This window comes from Xyrauchen texanus, chromosome 26 (assembly GCF_025860055.1).
Source record: "Xyrauchen texanus isolate HMW12.3.18 chromosome 26, RBS_HiC_50CHRs, whole genome shotgun sequence".
Lineage (NCBI taxonomy): Eukaryota > Metazoa > Chordata > Actinopteri > Cypriniformes > Catostomidae > Xyrauchen > Xyrauchen texanus.
The window spans coordinates 3,205,602-3,225,363 of NC_068301.1; the positions used below are offsets into that span (position 1 = coordinate 3,205,602).

General features: G+C 42.6%; 2 protein-coding genes across 3 annotated transcripts in view; one reads left to right on the forward strand and one right to left on the reverse strand.

Annotated features, from left to right (window-relative positions):
- LOC127619793 (SH3 domain-binding protein 5-like) overlaps positions 1–15,291 on the forward strand; it is a 36,447-nt gene extending 21,156 nt beyond the window's left edge. For both annotated transcript variants that reach the window (XM_052092783.1, XM_052092784.1), the window contains 6 exons: positions 2,940–3,104; positions 3,256–3,386; positions 8,697–8,739; positions 11,405–11,624; positions 11,708–12,004; positions 12,222–15,291. In XM_052092783.1, the coding sequence (XP_051948743.1) occupies positions 2,940–3,104; positions 3,256–3,386; positions 8,697–8,739; positions 11,405–11,624; positions 11,708–12,004; positions 12,222–12,409 (1,044 nt within the window). In that variant the 3' untranslated portion in view covers positions 12,410–15,291. The remainder of the gene's footprint in view (positions 1–2,939; positions 3,105–3,255; positions 3,387–8,696; positions 8,740–11,404; positions 11,625–11,707; positions 12,005–12,221) is intronic.
- Positions 11,844–19,762, reverse strand: part of LOC127619784 (serine/threonine-protein phosphatase 6 regulatory ankyrin repeat subunit A-like) — a 42,397-nt gene continuing 34,478 nt past the window's right edge. Inside the window, exon 28 of the mRNA XM_052092766.1 lies at positions 11,844–11,987. Within this exon, the coding sequence (XP_051948726.1) occupies positions 11,980–11,987 (8 nt within the window). The 3' untranslated portion in view covers positions 11,844–11,979. The remainder of the gene's footprint in view (positions 11,988–19,762) is intronic.

Consider the following 19,762-nt stretch of genomic DNA (forward strand, 5'->3'; position numbering starts at 1 on the left):
TCATTTTTGATCAAATCTAGACAACAGCATCACTCCAACACCTGATTCTTGAGTAATCATGATAAATTGATCATTTGATACTAGAAAATACTTGCCATTATATCAAACACAGCTGAAAGATATTTGCATCATTAAATGAAGCTGAACATTGTCTTTGAGTTTGTATTTGAGTTGCAACAGTATACAATAGACTGGCATGTCTTAAAGTCAATATTAGGACAAAAATGGCAAAAAAATAAACTTTGCCATGCCAAGCTCTCTCTAGAAACTCTTCAGTCAATCATTGTTTTGAGGAATGAAGGCGATACAATGCTTGAAATTGCCCAAAAACTGCAGATTACATACAAAGGTGTCACTACAGTCTTCAAAGACAAAGCACAACTGTCTCTAACAAGGACAGAAAGAGATGTGGAAGACCAGATGTACAACTAAACAAGAGGAGAAGTACATCAGAGTCTCTAGTTTGAGAAATAGACGCCTCACATGTCCTCCGCTGACAGCTTCATTGAATTCTACCCGCTCAACACCAGTTTCATGTACAACAGTAAAGAGAAGACTCAGGAGGACTTATGGGAAGAACTGCAAAGAAAAAGACACTTTTGAAACAGAAAAACAAAAAGAAAAGGTTCGAGTGGGCAAAGAAACACAGACATTGGACAACAGATAATTGGAAAAGAGTGTTATGGATCTTAACCCCATTGAGCTTTTGTGGGATCAGTTAGACTGTAAGGTGTGTGAGAAGTGCCCGACAAGACAGTCACATCTATGGCAAGTGATACAGGAAGTGTGGGGTGAAAGGTCACCTGAGCATCTGGACAAACTGACCACTAGAATAACAAGGATCTGCAAAACTGTCATTGCTGCACGTGGAGGATTTATGATGAGAACACTTTGAAGTAGTTTAAGAAGTGTATTGTAATAGTAATTATTCACATTATTAATGTCCTGAATATACAGTGTGATCAGTTGAATGCCACTTTGGTGAATAAAAGTACCAATTTCTTTCCTTAAGAGCACAATCTGTACATTACTCCAAACTTTTGGCTGCCAGTGTAAATAAAGTGCATTTTAGTTGTTATGAGTCTGATGTATGTTATCTATTGGTTTCATTGGTTGATCCAAACAGAATTCACTTCTACTCCACTCTCCAGTCTTGCTGCCATTTAATCATGTAGGAATACGAGATCAGCTCACATGAAGGCCACCACAAAATTGTAATTACTATTGGGGAAACTCTGGAATTGAACTAATATTCTGGGTTCAATACGAGTTAAGATCAATCGAACGAATTTGTGGCATAACCACCAAAATGTATTTCGACTTGTTCCCCCTTTATTTAAAAATAGCAAAAATGTAGGTTACAGTGAGGCACTTACAATGGAAAACAAACATTTGATCTTAGTTTTCTTGCATTAAAGCACATCACGTTGTAATTATGAGTTCTGAACTTATAAGCGGTAGCTTCCCTGGAAGACTTGAAGGCAGCACCTTTACACATTGTATTATTTGGCTTTGAATCACGGCATATTTGCACCATCAACAAGAGCACCATCTATGGTCACCAACTGTCCTGTTTAAAAATGCTCAAGCACACCATATTTGCATGGCGAATAGTTGGAAACCCTGGTACCACTGTGTAACGTAGTTCAATGGAAAGGAGGAGGCGAGAACCGGCTTGTCGACATAAATAATATTTTAATTATAAACTGAAACAAAAGACAAACACACACGACGGACATGTACGTAAACAATCTCTCTCTGTCGCACCATCCTCCGCAGTCGGCCTTTATCCCTCTCGGAGGCTTGATTAGCCTGATAAGAGACCGGATGTGTAGAACCACGAGGGCGTGCCCTAAGCCCCGTCTGCCGGCAGGTCATAGCCGTCCACCTGGATGAGGGATGGGAAACAGAAATAATAAAAATGGGGGGTACTTCCTGTAACAGTGTAGTACCCCCCAAAAAAACACTGTAAAATTTAAACGGGAGGGAAAAGGCCAACGTGGAGTGGCAGTGAGAGAGAGAGGAGAGAGAGATGAAAAAAAAAAACACTTACTTGCCAATTCTCCAATACGCCGTAGCTTGTTCCTCGGCCACTCCTCCACCCTCTAACGGATGACAGCCACACCTCTCCAGGTGGATCGGAGGCAGTCCTCCAGCCCCTGGCGGACAGAACGCCCACCGCGTTCTTGGGGAACATAAGGGGTCTCCTCCGCCCCTGACAGCGGTTCTTACACTCTAGGCGGTCGGCAGCGAGCCCCTCCACGCTCGTCCCCCGGCAGATGGCCGTGGCTGCTCCGTTGGGGTGGACGTTAGTGGCGAGAACTCTACTACGGCGTATCCCTCCTCCTTCCCAGATTTCGGCACCAGTGTAACATAGTTCAATGGAAAGGAGGAGGCGAGAACCGGCTTGACGATATAAATATTAGTTTAATTATAAACCGAGAGATGTCCGTGAACTATCTCTCTCTCCCGCACAATCCTCCACAGTCGGCCTTTATCCCTCTTGGAGGATTGATTAGCCTGATAAGGGACCGGGTGTGCAGAACCACGACCCGACCCTCCGCCCTGCCACACACTGTAAATACTAGGTGCTCCTGTTTCCCACTGTAGCTAGAGAAGACAGCCCAAAAATGTTTTTTTGGGCTGTCATGTTTTGTGTCTTTGTTATAACTACAAAGGTTTAACATGCACACACTGCTTCTGCCTAGCTCGGAAGTATTGCAGGATATGGGAAGAATGTAATTTGCTTGCCAAAGGTAATTTCTGTAAAGCCAAGCAGCAATGAGATATGCATTTCACTGTAATTGTGAAATTATGTCATAAATAGCAGTTCACATATGCAAATTAAGCTGAATTGCTTTCATAACACTGTAAGCTGTTCTGAATGGAGTCCACATTGAAGAAAATGTCCTAAATCATCTTCTGTTTCTATCTCTCAGGCTCAGGTGGATGCACAGAGAGCCACGCAGGAGTACCAGAGGTCCATTGAGATCCTCCGGGCAGCGAAGGAAACCATTGCGTTGGCTGAAGAACGTCTGCTGGAGGAGGACAGCAGACAGTTTGACTCGGCCTGGCAAGAGATGCTCAACCATGCCACCCAGAGGGTGAGACACATCACCAGACCTAATAAAACTGACCATAGCTATGCTACAGATACGTTAATTCTGTTGTAGACAACAATAAATTTTTTTTAATGTGAACTCATTTGTGAGGAGATCTTGATTTTGGCTGAATTGCTCTGATTGGCTCTTCGAGGTGATGGAGGCGGAGCAAAGCAGAACACACAGTGAAATCGATCACAGGGAAACAGCGGCCAAATACAACGGCGCCATCAGCCACATGAGACAACTGGAGAAAAAGCTCAAACGAACTATTAACAAGTCCAGGTGAGACTTAATCAATCAATCAATCAATCAATCAATCAATCATTCACACATATGAACTTACTGCGAACCTCATGAATCCAGGTTATAAAATCTTGCAAACGTGTTTTGTGAGGACCATCCTGAAGAGGCCATGCCTCTGGTTGAATACGCTTGGACACCAATAGGGCAATTCGTGCCCTGTGATACATAAGCGAGAGCGATCACATAAACGATCCAGTGGGAGAGCCTTTGTTTTGAGATGGACATTCCTTTTGTGCATCCTCCATAACAAATGAAGAGCTGATCCGACAGCCTAAACTGATGGGTGCACTCTACATACACTCACCTAAAGGATTATTAGGAACACATACTAATACTGTGTTTGACCCCCTTTCGCCTTCAGAACTGCCTTAATTCTACGTGGCATTGATTCAACAAGGTGCTGAAAGCATTCTTTAGAAATGTTGGCCCATATTGATAGGATAGCATCTTGCAGTTGATGGAGATTTGTGGGATGCACATCCAGGGCATGAAGCTCCCGTTCCACCACATCCCAAAGATGCTCTATTGGGTTGAGATCTGGTGACTGTGGGGGCCATTTTAGTACAGTGAACTCATTGTCATGTTCAAGAAACCAATTTGAAATGATTCGAGCTTTGTGACATGGTGCATTATCCTGCTGGAAGTAGCCATCAGAGGATGGGTACATGGTGGCCATAAAGGGATGGACATGGTCAGAAACAATGCTCAGGTAGGCCGTGGCATTTAAACGATGCCCAATTGGCACTAAGGGGCCTAAAGTGTGCCAAGAAAACATCCCCCACACCATTACACCACCACCACCAGCCTGCACAGTGGTAACAAGGCATGATGGATCCATGTTCTCATTCTGTTTACGCCAAATTCTGACTCTACCATCTTAATGTCTCAACAGAAATCGAGACTCATCAGACCAGGCAACATTTTTCCAGTCTTCAACTGTCCAATTTTGGTGAGCTCTTGCAAATTGTAGCCTCTTTTTCCTATTTGTAGTGGAGATGAGTGGTACCCGGTGGGGTCTTCTGCTGTTGTAGCCCATCCGCCTCAAGGTTGTGCGTGTTGTGGCTTCACAAATGCTTTGCTGCATACCTAGTGGTTATTTCAGTCAAAGTTGCTCTTCTATCAGCTCGAATCAGTCGGCCCATTCTCCTCTGACCTCTAGCATCAACAAGGCATTTTCGCCCACAGGACTGCCGCATACTGGATGTTTTTCCCTTTTCACACCATTCTTTGTAAACCATAGAAATGGTTGTGCGTGAAAATCGCAGTAACTGAGCAGATTGTGAAATACTGTCTGGCACCAACAACCATGCCACACTTAAAATTGCTTAAATCACCTTTCTTTCCCATTCTGACATTCAGTTTGGAGTTCAGGAGATTGTCTTGACCAGGACCACACCCCTAAATGCATTGAAGCAACTGCCATGTAATTGGTTGATTAGATAATTGCATTAATGAGAAATTGAACAGGTGTTCCTAATAATCCTTTAGGTGAGTGTAGGTATGCAATGCATAAGATATGCATAGATTGATCTTCATCTGAATTAAATGGTGGGGAAAGAAGGCTTGCAAACAAACCACCTGAGCCCTGAAGGGCATTGATAAAACTTTAGGCATGTAGCCTTTTCTAGGTTTAATAGTGGCTTTTGACAGATCTGGACCAAACTCCAGGCATGAGCTGTCAGTCAACAGTGCCTGCAAGTCACCCACCCATTTAAATGAGGCCAAAGCCAATTGGAGTGTGGTCTTTAAGGAAAGCATCCTCAACATAACAGATTCCAATTGCTCGAACGGGTAGTTTATGAGTGCCTTCATCACCAAATTTAAGTCTCAAGTTGGCACCACAGCAGGATGAGGGGGGTTCAAACGCCTCACTCCAGATTATGTTTGCCTATCAATGAGCCAGCCTTCAGGGTGTGGAATGCTGAGATAATCGCTACATAAACCTTGAGTGTTGACAGGGTAAGACCAGCGTCCAGCCACTCTTGAAGGAATGTCAAAATCTCAGCTATGGGGCAATTCACCGGATCTTTACCACGTGAAGAGCACCAACTTGCAAACACGCACCATTTAAGTGCATAGAGGCATCTCATGGATGGTGCTCTAGCCTGTAAAATGGTGTTAGACACTGACTGAGCCAATTGTGGCTCATCCGCTGTGCTCCGTTCAGAGGCCACACATGTAGGCTTCCACAGCTCTGGCTGGGGGTGTCAAATCGTGCTTTGTGCTTGAGAGAGAAGGTTTCTCCTCAGCGGTATTTCCCATTGAGGGCCGTCCAGTATTTCTATCATCTCCGGAAACCAGGACTAATTAGGCCATTCGGTGCAATTAACAGAACTGTTTCCATGTCCACTCTTACTTTGCTAATGACAGAATGAAGGAGGTGCACCGGGTGAAACAAATACTTGTGATTCACCAGCCATTTGTGAGCCAGCGCATCCACGCCCAGCGGGGCTTGGGACATGGAGGACCAAAGGGCACAGTAGGTGTTCTCTGCGGAGGCGAATAGGTCGACTTTGTAGAATATTTCCCAAATACTCATCACTGTCTGAGGATGAAGTCTCCATTCCCCTGGTAATCCTCCCTGGCGTGACAACTGATCCACTCAGAAATTCAGACGGCCTGGGACATGTGTTGCATGCAATTAGAGGAGATTACGCCCTCTCCATTGGAGGAGGCATTGTGTCATGCTAATTAATTGTGGTGATCAGAGTCCGTCCTGGTGATTTATGTACGCCACTGCTGTTGTGTTGTCCGAATGAATCAGAATGTGGTGATTCACAATGTCGGAATGGAAAGCTCTCAAAGCCAGAAAGACAGCCAGCAGCTCTAGGCTGTTGATGTGCCACGCCCGTTTCGCACCTGTCCAGGTGCCGAAAGTTGGGCGACCATTGCACACCATTCCCCAACCTGTGTTGGATGCATCTGTGGTCCCCACTTTTCTTCTGAAAATTTGACCCAGCATAACACGCTGTTGGTAGAAGGCCACCGCTGTCCATGGTGCTAGAGCAGCCAGATAGCGGCGAGTCACCAATGCGCATGTGCCCGGGGCTCCAGGCGGGATGAGGAATGAGTCACGAGTCACTTGAGCCAGTACTGGAGAGGTGTCATGTATAACAGACCTAACGGTATGACGGCGGATACTGCCCCCATACAGTAAAACCCAGCATTCTCTGAAATGTCTTCAGTGGCAGTGTCTTCCCCAGTTCCAACTGAGGCAGACACAGAAGTATGGTCTGTACGCACTCGTTCATGAGGGGCTTGCACATGCTCACGGAGTTTAGACAAACTCCTAAAAAGGAGATTTACTGGCTGGGGAAAAGTGTGAACGTGTGGAGAGCCTCTCTGTGCAGGCGCTGAGCACAAGCGTCGAGTCGTCCTGTCCGTGTCTCGCTGAGAAGTTCCGTCCGCTGTAAGTGTATATATCAACAGAGAAGCAGAAAGGGTTCCAAGACGAAGTTTGCACCCTTGAATGAATAAAATTCTGAAGAAATGGTGACTGAGCGCCCACTGATATAGGCCTATATAACGGCTCAGACACCATAGCCAATCAGAGGATTGACGTGATTGTATAAGGGTTTCAACAAGGTCTTCTAGAAGGACTTCCCAATAGTGCTTACAACAATGTCGAGTGAACTGAATCGATAGAGAACTATGAGATTTGAAATAATCAAGTTATTCTTTGTCTTCGATGTCAAAACGTTAACAGTCATGCACACTTGCACGCAATTGATAAGCCGGTAACAATGCCGGTAAAGGTAAACCGGATGTGGTATTATTAAAGTAGCTTGCTAAAACTTACAGAGAGTTTCAGTACATTTAAAGATTGCTAGAACACTGATATTAAAGGGATAGTTCACCCAAAAATGATATTTCAGTCATTATTTACTTAAATTGTGAAAAATAAATTGTGCTCAGTGATGTCATACAATGGCAGTTTACGGTGACCACCTCTTCAAGCTTCAAAAGGACACAAAAGTATAATTCAGAAGTCTAATTAATTATTATTCATGAGACTCGATGATTGTTATGAAAACACCCGATGAGATTTGGTGCGAAACAAACTGAAATCGAATGTATTATTTAGTGAAAATGTTCACCGACCGTTGATCTCCTGTGCGTGTTCATGATAAGGCATGAGGGCAACAGTTGACACAACGACACTGGGGCGTTCAAGCGAAAATCAGTTTTGTTTATCTAAAAACAGGTCCTCCACAGTGATAGCAACAACAGAACACAACACACCTGCACACAAAACACAGAACAGAAGCTACTAAACATGTCTGAAGAGTTTGTAGTCAAGAAATGTATGCATTTCTATGCCCAGCCTTATTACTCAGAAATCAAACAGAAACATAGAGGAGGCTACAGGCAGCCACAGTCACGCCATGTACTAAACTTTCGCCAAACGACACGCGATAAAAGGTATATTTTCTATGTTAAACAGAGTTTTTGTCCTAACCAACAGTGACGAGCGACGGTACACATTCTATCCAATCGCTCCATGGATCAGCTCAATCAAATCTGTCTGCTGTGAACAGGCACCGGTCCAAAAACCCCAAAAATAAGGCTGGGTATAGAAATGCATACATTTGTTCAGACATGTTTAGTGAGTTATTTGTTTTGTGTGCAGCTGTGTTGTCGTATTTAGGATCTGTTTTTAGATAAACAAAATGAGTTTTTGCTTGAACGCCCCAATGTCACAAAGGGGTTGCGTCAACTCTTGCTCTCTCTGAATGATACTTTTGTGTTCTTTTGTAGCTTGAAGAGGTGCTCACTATAAACTGCCATTATATGACATCACTGAGCACAACATTTATGCACTATTTCTCCCTTTGTCTTAAGAAAAAGAAAGGAAGTCATATAGGGTTATAACAACACACGGGTGAGTAAACAATGACTGAATTGACATTTTTGAATGAACTAGTCATTTAATGCATTTCGAACATGAGAACATTCTGGAATAAATGTCACTTTCCTTAAGAAATCTCACTACAATTTTCCTCTCTTATGGAAACAATGTAGGACTGAAATACAGGACCAAAAATGGCTCAGTAGAGTTTTCTAGAAGAGAGAAATATCTTTGTTTTTTTGCCCCACCCTGGGCCCCAGCTCTGTGTCAGTGGGGTTGTGTATGGTAATGTAGTTCAGTGTGAGGCGCCTCTAATGTGTTCCAGATGTATTTATGCTCTGTATACAGACTGATGTTATTCTACCACAGTTCTGTTGTTGCCATGGAGATTCTTGCAGTGTCACATTGTTTCAAATCTGTCTCTCTCTCTCCCTCTGCAGGCCATACTTTGAATTGAAGGCAAAATATTATCTACAACTGGAGGTACGACAATTTTTAATTTTTGATTTTATTTCTTAAACCTTGTGCATAAATGTTAAAAAGTTACTTAGAGGACAAAAATGTCTCCATAATAATATTATATATTAATATTATTTTCCACTTTCAGTGAGTAATTGTTTTTAACCAACATCAGTTCTGATCATAACTACCAAATAGTCATTTATTTTCAGGATTTTAACATTTTAAATGCCAGTTTGATTATATAATGCCACTGTTGGTTTTTATAAATATATATATATATATATATATATATATATATTTTCCATATACTAAATTCTAAGGGGAATTTTTTTATTTGGATTATCACAGTCTGGGACATGTCGGTGATTAGCAACAACACTGATTTTGATGCATTATTACTTTTTGTGCAGTGTCAGATAAAAAAATACATATAAATATAATATTTCTGTTGTTTTTTACACACACACACACACACACACACACACACACACACACACACACACACACACACACACACACACGCTCACTCACACTCACTCACACTCACTCACACTCACTCACACTCAGACTTGTATGCACGCACATACAAACACACACACTCACATACACACACACACACTCACACTCGTACGCACGCACACACAAACACACACACACACACTCACATACACACACACACACACTCACACTCGTACACACACAAACACACACGCATACACACACACACACACATACACACACACACACACGTATGCACGCACACACAAACACAAACACACACACTCACACTCGTACGCACGCACACACACGTACGCACGTGCACACACACACACATTTCTCAAAACACATATGCAAAATACACTGACATCCATACCAACACACATACACACTCACACTCGTACGCACACACACACACACACATACACACTCACACTCGTACGCACGCACGCACGCACACACAAACACACACACACACACACGCTCACTCACACACACACACGCTCACTCACTCACTCACTCACTCACACTCGTATGCACGCACATACAAACACACACACACACTCACATACACACACACACACACTCACACTCGTACGCACGCACACACAAACACACACACACTCACACACACGTACGCACGTGCACACACACACACACACATTTCTCAAAACACACATGCAAAATACACTGACATCCATACCAACACACACACACATACACACTCACACTCGTACGCACACACACATACACACTCACACTCGTACGCACGCACGCACACACAAACACACACACACAGACACACACACGCTCACTCACACACACACGCTCACTCACTCACTCACACTCGTATGCACGCACATACAAACACACACACACACTCACATACACACACACACACACACTCACACTCGTACGCACGCACACACAAACACACAAACACACACGCATACGCACGCACACACAAACACACACACGTATGCACGCACACACAAACACACACTCGTACGCACGCACACACACACACGCACACATTTCTCAAAACACACATGCAAAATACACTGACATCCATACCAACACACACACATACACACTCACACTCGTACGCACGCACGCACACACAACACACACACACACACACACACACACACACACACATACTCACATACACACACACACTCGTATGCACGCACACACAAACACACTCACATATACACACAAACTCACACTCATACGCACGCACACACAAACACACACACACACTCGTACGCACGCACACACAAACACACACACACACTCACACACACACACTTGTACGCAGGCACACACACAAACACATACGCGCACACACACACACACACACACACACACACACACACACACACACACATTTCTCAAAACACACATACAAAACACACTCTGACATCCATACCAACACACACACACACACACACACACACTTTTAGCTGCATCATTTATTCAGTTGTCCTGCAGGTCTCTATAATACAGCAAACAGTGAATAGGGGAAAAGCTTGTATTTGCTCCATAGGATAAACATGAGAAAAATGGCGCCATCTGGTGGAAAATATTAAAATATAAATTTTGATGCCAGTGCTCGGGAATGAAAGCATAATATCATAGAATTCATGTTATGCTTTAATGGCACTGGGATCAAATATTTCTGTTTTAATGGGTTTCAATGGGGGACATTTCTGTCCTGAAGGTCCCGAGTGTGACTATTGTGTGTACACAGTTTGTTATAGATGTATTATAGAAACTGAGGTTGAAATATCAAAATTCCCTAAAAAATACACACCTTTGGGTAAATGTATGCCGTTAGCATAAACACAGCCAAAATGATCGAAAAGACAAAAATGTCTCGAAGGTCAGGACAACAGTTATAATAAATGTATAATGAGGCTTTTTAGTGTATAATGCGTTATAACACAAGCAACATCCAAATGAACACAGCAGAAGTTAATATAGTTAATGTTATAAGTGCTGTTAGTGTAAACAGTCAAAAGACTTTATTACTATAAAATAAGTCTCCAAAGAATTTTTATTGAATAGAATCCGGTATAGAAACTTCTTTGCATGGACAGAAACGAATAAATATTTCATCTGAATTTGATAATAAATATATGTGGACCTGTTCTCCGTTTTTCCTTGTTCTCCTCCTCCCATACAGGAACTGAAAAGACGGGTGGACGAGCATCAGACTAAACTCGCCCAAGCCAAAGCCGAGTACCGGACGGCCCTGCGGAACCTGGAGACCATCTCAGATGAGATCCACGCTCGCCGGCGACACTCTTCAATGGGGCCCCGGGGCCGAGGGGTGGGGGCCGAAGATGACGGGGCCGCTACGGATGATATCACCAACTTCAAAATGGAGTCTGATGGCATATCCAGTGAGTGAGATAACAGCATTAACACTGCACAACTGCACCAAGTCAAACAGTAAGTGTGCATCGTGTGTGTGTGTGTGTTACAGTGATGTCCGTGAACCTCGAAGAGGACAGTTGCAACGGCACTTCAGAGGATGACCCGGAGACACAGTCCATCTGCAGTATGAGCTCCACCTCTGCTCCTCTCAGCCTGTCCTGCCCATGCCCCTCCTCTTCTGTCCCGTACCCTTCATCCGCCTCCTCTCCTCCTCTCCCTGTCGACACTGATCTGTTGCAGCTGCCGGGCTCCGAGTCTCTGGAGGGGTTTGTGCGGGTGTCCCCCGTGCTCGGGCCTCGCAGCGAGTGCAGCGGGGCATCGTCACCCGACTGTGAACAGGAAAGAGGTGAGAGCAATATTATATGCTATTTTCCATATAATCACAGATGATGGTGACTTTAAGACAGCTTTAAAAAGCACCTAAATAAATAGCAAAACTAGTCCATGCTACTCGTGTGTATATTCTATGTCTTCTGAAGGCATACGATCACTTTGTGACTAAATGTAAGGCATCATTACCTCACTGGCTCCTGATATCATGAGTCATGTGTGTTTGTGTGCAGGTGAAAGGGCAGAGGGTGCTGAAGTTAAACCTGACAGCACAAACAGCATCAGCGTTCAGAAAAGCTTGCACCTGGTGAAGAGTCTGCGCGGCTTATCGATTCAAACTGCAGACGACAACGAAACGGACACGCCCCCTTTCACTGTGACCTCAAACACACCAGCACTGCTGCTCCTAAACAGCGTTTAAACTCAAGAACATGCACCTGTTCAAACCCAAAGCATCAGCGCAGGGTCATGTATTCAAGACCGTGTCTAAAGGAACCATTGTGGAAACATTACCTGATGATTTATATGAACTAATATCATCGCAGTGTTATGGAGATCGTTTCATCTCAGACTGGTTTTAACCCAGAAAACCGTGAAAAAGTGTTCATGTTTTCTCACCTGTGTGTGTCGTGAGTGGATAGCTCTCTTTTTTCGGTCTTCTGTCGGATTAAAGGGATAGTTCACCCAAAAATGAAAATTCAGTCATTATTTACTCACCCCTGTGTTGTTATAACCCTATATGACTTTCTTTCTTTTTCTTAACACAAATTGTGATGTCATACAATGGCAGTTTATGGTGACCACCTCTTTAAGCTTCAAAAGGACACAAAAGTATAATTCAGAAGTCTAATTAATTATTCATGAGACTCATGATTGTTATGAAATCATAGGATAAGATTTAATGCGAAACTGAAATCTAATGTATTATTTAGTGAAAATGTTCAATGAAATAATTTTTTTTTTAAACAGATGTAAAAGGATATAAACGGGCGAGGAGGAGGCGAGAACCGGCTTGGCAATATAAATAATACTTTAATGAGAACATTAAACAAACGACACACATATGACGGTCAGCTGACCGTAAAGGATCTCTCTCTCGTTGCACCACCTTCCGCAGTCGGCCTTTATCCCTCTCGGAGGCTTGATTACCCTGATAAGGGACCGGGTGTGTATAATCACGACCTGACCCCGCCCTCCGCCCTGCCACACTCCTCCCTCGTTCTCTCAGGCAGGGGAGCCCCGGCATGACGTAACCCCCCCTTCCCTGGGGAGGGGCGTGCCTTTCGCCCCGTCTGCCGGCAGGTCATCCCCGTCTACCTGGATGAGGGAGGGGACAAGGGGAGGGAAACAGAAATAATTAAAATAGGGGGGTACTTCCTGTAACAGTGTAGTACCCCCCCAAAAAACACTGTAAAATTTAAAAGAGAGGGAAAAGGCCAACGCGGATCGGCAGTGAGAGAGAGAGAGAGATAGATGCAGAAAAAAAAAAAACGCTTCCTCGCCAGTTCTCCGTTACGCTGTAGCTTGGTCCTCGGCCACTCCTCCATCCGCTAATGGACGACAGTCATGCCTCCCCAGGCGGATCGGAGGCAGTCCTCCAGCCCCTGGCGGACGGAACTCCCCGCCGCGTTCTCGGGGAACAGAAGGGGTCTCTCCCTGCCCCTAGCAGCGGCCCTAACCGCACCAGGCGGTCGGTTAGGAGCCCCTTCTCCCCCCGCAGTTGGCGGTTGCTCCATTAGGGTGGACGGTAGTAGTGAGAACTCCACTACAGCATATCCCTCCTCCTTCCCAGGTTTTGGCACCAACACAAACACACACATGACGGTCAGCTGACCATAAACGATCTCTCTCTCGTCGCACCACCTTCCACAGTCGGCCTTTATCCCTCTCTGAGGCTTGATTAGCCTGATAAAGGATCGGTTGTGTATAATCACGACCCGGCCCCGCCCTCCGCCCTGTCACAAAATAGTACTTGGAAATCTACAGGCAGCCACAGTCACACGGAGTCCTAACCTGATGGTAAACGACCCATGATAGTAACTCTGTCTGCTGTGAACTGGCACGGATTCAAAAAAATAAGGCTGGGCATAGAAATGCATCAATTCTTCAACTACAAACTCTTCAGACATGTTCAGCAAGTTCTGTTCTCTGTTTTGGGTGCAGTTGTGTTGTGTTCTGTCGTCACTATCGCTGTGGAGGACCTATTAGATAAACAAAATGAGTTTTTGCTTGAACGCCCCAATGTACTAAATAATACATTCGATTTTGGTTTGTTTGTCACCAAATCTTATGGTATGCTTTCATAACAATCATGAGTCTCATGGAATAATTTATTAGACCTCTGAATTATACTTTATTGATCTTTTGAAGCTTGAAGAGGTGGTCACCATAAACTGACATTGTATGACATCACAGAGCACAATTGTTTCATTTTTGGGTGAACTATCCCTTTAAGGCTGCATCTCACTAGCCGACAATGTGAATGTGATATCTCAGTGGAAATTGCGATTTATATTTTGCTTGCAAATAAATGCAAAACGTCCGAAAAAGCAACTTTTGAATTACGATCAATGGAGAAAGATGCTTTTTGGAACCAGTTACGGCATTTTTCAGGAGGGGCTAACTGTCTAACCGTGACCACTGAAAACTGAAAAATCGGCAAGTGGGACGCCAGAATTAGCAGAATATATCTGTACACTTTTTTTCACTCTGTCCGTGTTGTGTGATGATGTTCCTCTTGTCTCAAATGTACTCTGATCTCATGCGTGAATTACGTGATTGTGGCGAAATTTTGGCAAAAACTATATTATGTGGCTCAGCACACCTACCGCTGCAGCTCTGCGGTGAAATGTCCACTGTGTGGCGCTAAAAGCAAGTTAAGCGTTCTCCCAAACAAATGAGGTTTTTAGAGTTAATGCTTCATCGAGTTTTAAAAGAGCAAAACCGACCTCCCTACCCTAAACCTAAACCTAAACCTAACTGATACTGTCAGAAAAAGCAAATGTGAGATGAAAAACTATTGCTTGTTGTTGTAGCGCTTCTAGTGTTCATTTCACCAGGAAACTGCCGTGATATGCACAACGAGCAACTAAAAATAATTTAGCAACAATGTAGGTATAGTTACGTGATTCTATGACACCACGTTGAAGTCACGCCTTGGTTTTCCACTCCAAGTTGTAACGTTACGAAGGACTTATGAAGTTCAAAGCTATATATTTATACTCCACGTTTGTCTTATCATGATGTTACTAGTGTCTTTTCACAACTCAAAGTTGTTATTTGTGTAATAAACAAATGCTCATAGCTCGAGTCTTTTTTCATTGTTATTTTTTCATTCAGTCCAAAAGAGTTGGATCATTGATCTTGTGGTCTTTGGACCCAGTCGAGACCTCATAAGCGTGAGAGTACACCCTGATTTTTAACTGTTCCAGGAAGACAAAATGTCAAAGAATTCATCATCCTCTGGCTCTGGACACATTAAAAGACACTTACGTGCTCAGGCTGAAGCCCCCGAGCAGCAGGCCGCATGCCCAGGAGTCGATTTGGCCGGTGAGGTGAAGGAACTTCGGTGACAATAAGGTCGTTGTCGATCACTGCCATGGAGATGAAATTCACTGAGATGGTTACAAGAGTGGCGGATGTTGAGAAACGGATCGATTATCTGGAGTCATCAGAGAGGGAATTAGCTGCTAATCCGCTAGCGACGAAGGCAGATTTGGAGTGCGTCTGAGAAAAGTTAGAAGACATTGAGAATCGTAACCGGTGGAATAACGTCCGAATCGTTGGAATTCCCGTGGGAGAAGAGAGTCGGAATATGGTGGAATTCCTGGACGGGCTCTTTCCGAGTCTGCTCGACATAACAGGCCATAAGCTGGCGATCCGCTGAGGGAGACATGCCCCGATCAATTCTGGCCAAGTTTCTGAGATAATCCGATAAATATCTTGTGTTACGCGAGGCGAGGAGTAAAGGAAGGCTTTCTTGGAAGAACCACAACATTTTATTGTTCCCAGACTTTGTGAATTCGACAAGAGAGGAACGTGATCGATTCAAGGAATGCAAGAATCTCTTACATCAACGGAAGGTCGCTTTTGCACTGATGTTCCCGGCCAAATTGAGAATTTTGTGGAATACCACTCCTTCAGGACAGTGTTGTGGAAGAATCTGCATCTATATACACACACACACACACACACACACACACACACACACACACACATACACACACACACACACACACATACACACACACACAGTGCACTCAAATAAATATTTTTACCTATTTTTAAGATTTATGCATTTCAGTTTCATAACAAAACTCTAACATTAAATTGAATGGTGTCATTTTAAACTAAATAAAATTAATACAAAATGTAATATATAGATATTTTATATTTTCTATTCAATTAACTGGAATTTTGTTGTAAATTTAAATGCTTAAATCTTAAAATGATTTGTGTGTGTGTGTTCCCTGCCGGACTATACATATTTTTTTAAAAACAAGCAATTGTAGCATATCAAAGATATATATATATATATATATATATATATATATATATATATATAAATGTCAGAATTGTAAACTCTACTTCTCCGTTCCAAAAAATATATGACTATTTTTAAGTTTTACGCATTTCACTTTCATTACAAAATTCCATTGAATTGAACTGTGAATTATGTTTAACAAAATTAAATAACACTTAAAATATGTATTTATTTTATTTTATTAAAGATAACTCAATTTAATTTGATGGAATTTTGTTATGAAATTGAAATGATTAAATCTTTTTTCTAAAGTGTATTTTAATTGTCCTGCACCAAATAAAAGACGACACTAAGATTTACGCAATTTCTATTTCAAAACAAAATTCCATCAAACAGAATAATTTCTAACAAACAAAAATAAATAAATATTTAAAGTTTTATTAATTACATTTAAAAAAAAAAAATGACACAGTTGATGGAATTTTGTTGTGAAATTGGAATGCGTAAATCTTAAAATCGTCATGAAATATAAATTCACTTTTCTATTTTTTTAAATGTATGTTATTGATCTTATTGTGAACGATTCATCCATGCATGTGTTTTATTTTATTTATAAAAATATTTTTGACCTTAATCAAAATGTAATAACTCGATCTTCTTGTGAAACGACAGACTTCTCTCTGGCGACTCCTCCAATCATTTAGTCCGCTTAAGCCCCGCCCTTTTCTTATAAATACAACAACTCTGCATAGAGTTGAATGAAGCATCAACTGCATGTTGGTGAACATGGTAAGATGTATTCTCGTCTGTTTTACTATCGTTCCTTATCCTCTTTGGTTATGGGTCAGCTGGCTTCAATTTACATTTGAAATTAGGAGTTATATCAGCAGATTTGCGGTTGTGTTCGAGACATTTCACGCCTGAACTGCTGAGGTGATCACAAATCATTACAACACTTCAGATGCCTCTATATTTTTGAATGCAGTTATCTTGGGATGCACAGCATAAGTGAGTGTTTTTTTGGGAATATAGTATACTGTTTCACATACTATTTTATAACCTTGTGAGATCTCGCGTCCACATGCGTGGACATTACGTTTTGGCTTCACTATAGGCTATGCATAATTTAATTTAATTTAATCCGACTGGTCTCAGTTCAGGAGACTCTAAGCTGTCATTAAAGTCATGTGACCAAACAACATGGTGCCGATCACATCAGAGTTTGTCTTTAAGAGAAACAGCAACAAAACTGCATCTAGTAAGAAACCTCTTTAAGTTACCTGTTTGAGTCAAACAATTCTCAAGTTTCGTCTAATATGCCATTTTTAAAGTTTGAGCTATATATCTCGATACAGCATGCTGTTAAACACAACGACCACGTACGTGGACTACAGGCTCATTTTCCTTAAAATATTCTGCAGTATTTTTACTGCATTATTACACTGAGAATAAATGGGTTCATCCAAAAACTGGAAAATGTTGCTTTCAGAGGCTTTATATGGAGTTAAGATATATATAAGATGCATTTCAAACTGTTCTGAGACCAGTGCAGACAAACAGCACACTGGAGGTTAAGTCATGCACTAAATAGGGAGCATCCTATAGCTCTCCTATAACTGTTCTGAGACCAGTGCAGACAGACAACACACTGGAGGTTAAGTCATGCACTAAATAGGGAGCAAGGGATCATCCTATAGCTCTCCTATAACTGTTCTGAGACCAGTGCAGACAGACAGCACACTGGAGGTTATGTCATGCACTAAATAGGGAGCATGGGAGCATCCTATAGCTCTCCTATAACTGTTCTGAGACCAGTGCAGACAGACAGCACACTGGAGGTTAAGTCATGCACTAAATAGGGAGCAAGGGAGCATCCTATAGCTCTCCTATAACTGTTCTGAGACCAGTGCAGACAGACAGCACACTGGAGGTTAAGTCATGCACTAAATAGGGAGCAAGGGAGCATCCTATAGCTCTCCTATAACTGTTCTGAGACCAGTGCAGACAGACAGCACACTGGAGGTTAAGTCATGCACTAAAAAGGGAGTAAGGGAGCATCCTATAGCTCTCCTATAACTGTGCTGAGACCAGTGCAGACAGACAGCACACTGGAGGTTAAGTCGTTCACTAAATAGGGAGCAAGGGAGCATCCTATAGCTCTCCTATAACTGTTCTGAGACCAGTGCAGACAGACAGCACACTGGAGGTTATGTCATGCACTAAATAGGGAGCATGGGAGCATCCTATAGCTCTCCTATAACTGTTCTGAGACCAGTGCAGAGAGACAACACAATGGAGGTTAAGTCATTCACTAAATGGGGAGCAAGGGAGCATCCTATAGCTCTCTATAACTGTTCTGAGACCAGTGCAGACAGACAGCACACTGGAGGTTAAGTCATTCTCTAAATAGGGAGCAAGGGAGCATCCTATAGCTCTCCTATAACTGTTCTGAGACCAGTGCAGACAGACAACACACTACAGGTTAAGTCATGCACTAAATAGGGAGTAAGGGAGCGTCCTATAGCTCTCCTATAACTGTTCTGAGACCAGTGCAGACAGACAGCACACTGGAGGTTAAGTCATTCACTAAATAGGGAGCAAGGGAGCATCCTATAGCTCTCCTATAACTGTTCTGAGACCAGTGCAGACAGACAACACACTGGAGGTCAAGTCATGCACTAAATAGGGAGCAAGGGAGCATCCTATAGCTCTCCTATAACTGTTCTGAGATCAGTGCAGACAGACAGCACACTGCAGGTTAAGTCATGCACTAAATAGGGAGCAAGGGAGCATCCTATAGCTCTCCTTTAACTGTTCTGAGATCAGTGCAGATAGACAGCACACTAAAATCTGATCAAAAGTTCAGTTTCAGGCTGCAGATGATGTTTGGATCACTCAACATGTTTGACACACATGGGACGATGATCATCAGTACATAGATTCAACATTTATAATGTGTCATTTTATATTAACATGGTTGGCTGTGATTGGACGATGCTGGACATTACTTTTAATCTGAATAAATTATGATATGCTAATTTATGATGTAATGTCTGTGTAACGTCTCATAAACATGAATAACCAACAATCCTGAACACATAATAAACTATTTGATAAAAACATTTCAAAATGCTATATGCTAATATATGATGTGGACATCAATTTTGTTTTGCATGTTTCTTAGTGTTACAAAGTTACAAATCAAAAAGGGGAATTAAAAATGCACACAGTGGTCTTTAAGCTGAATAGGACTCTCTCATTCATCACGATGCAAAGGGGCATTCTGGGAAA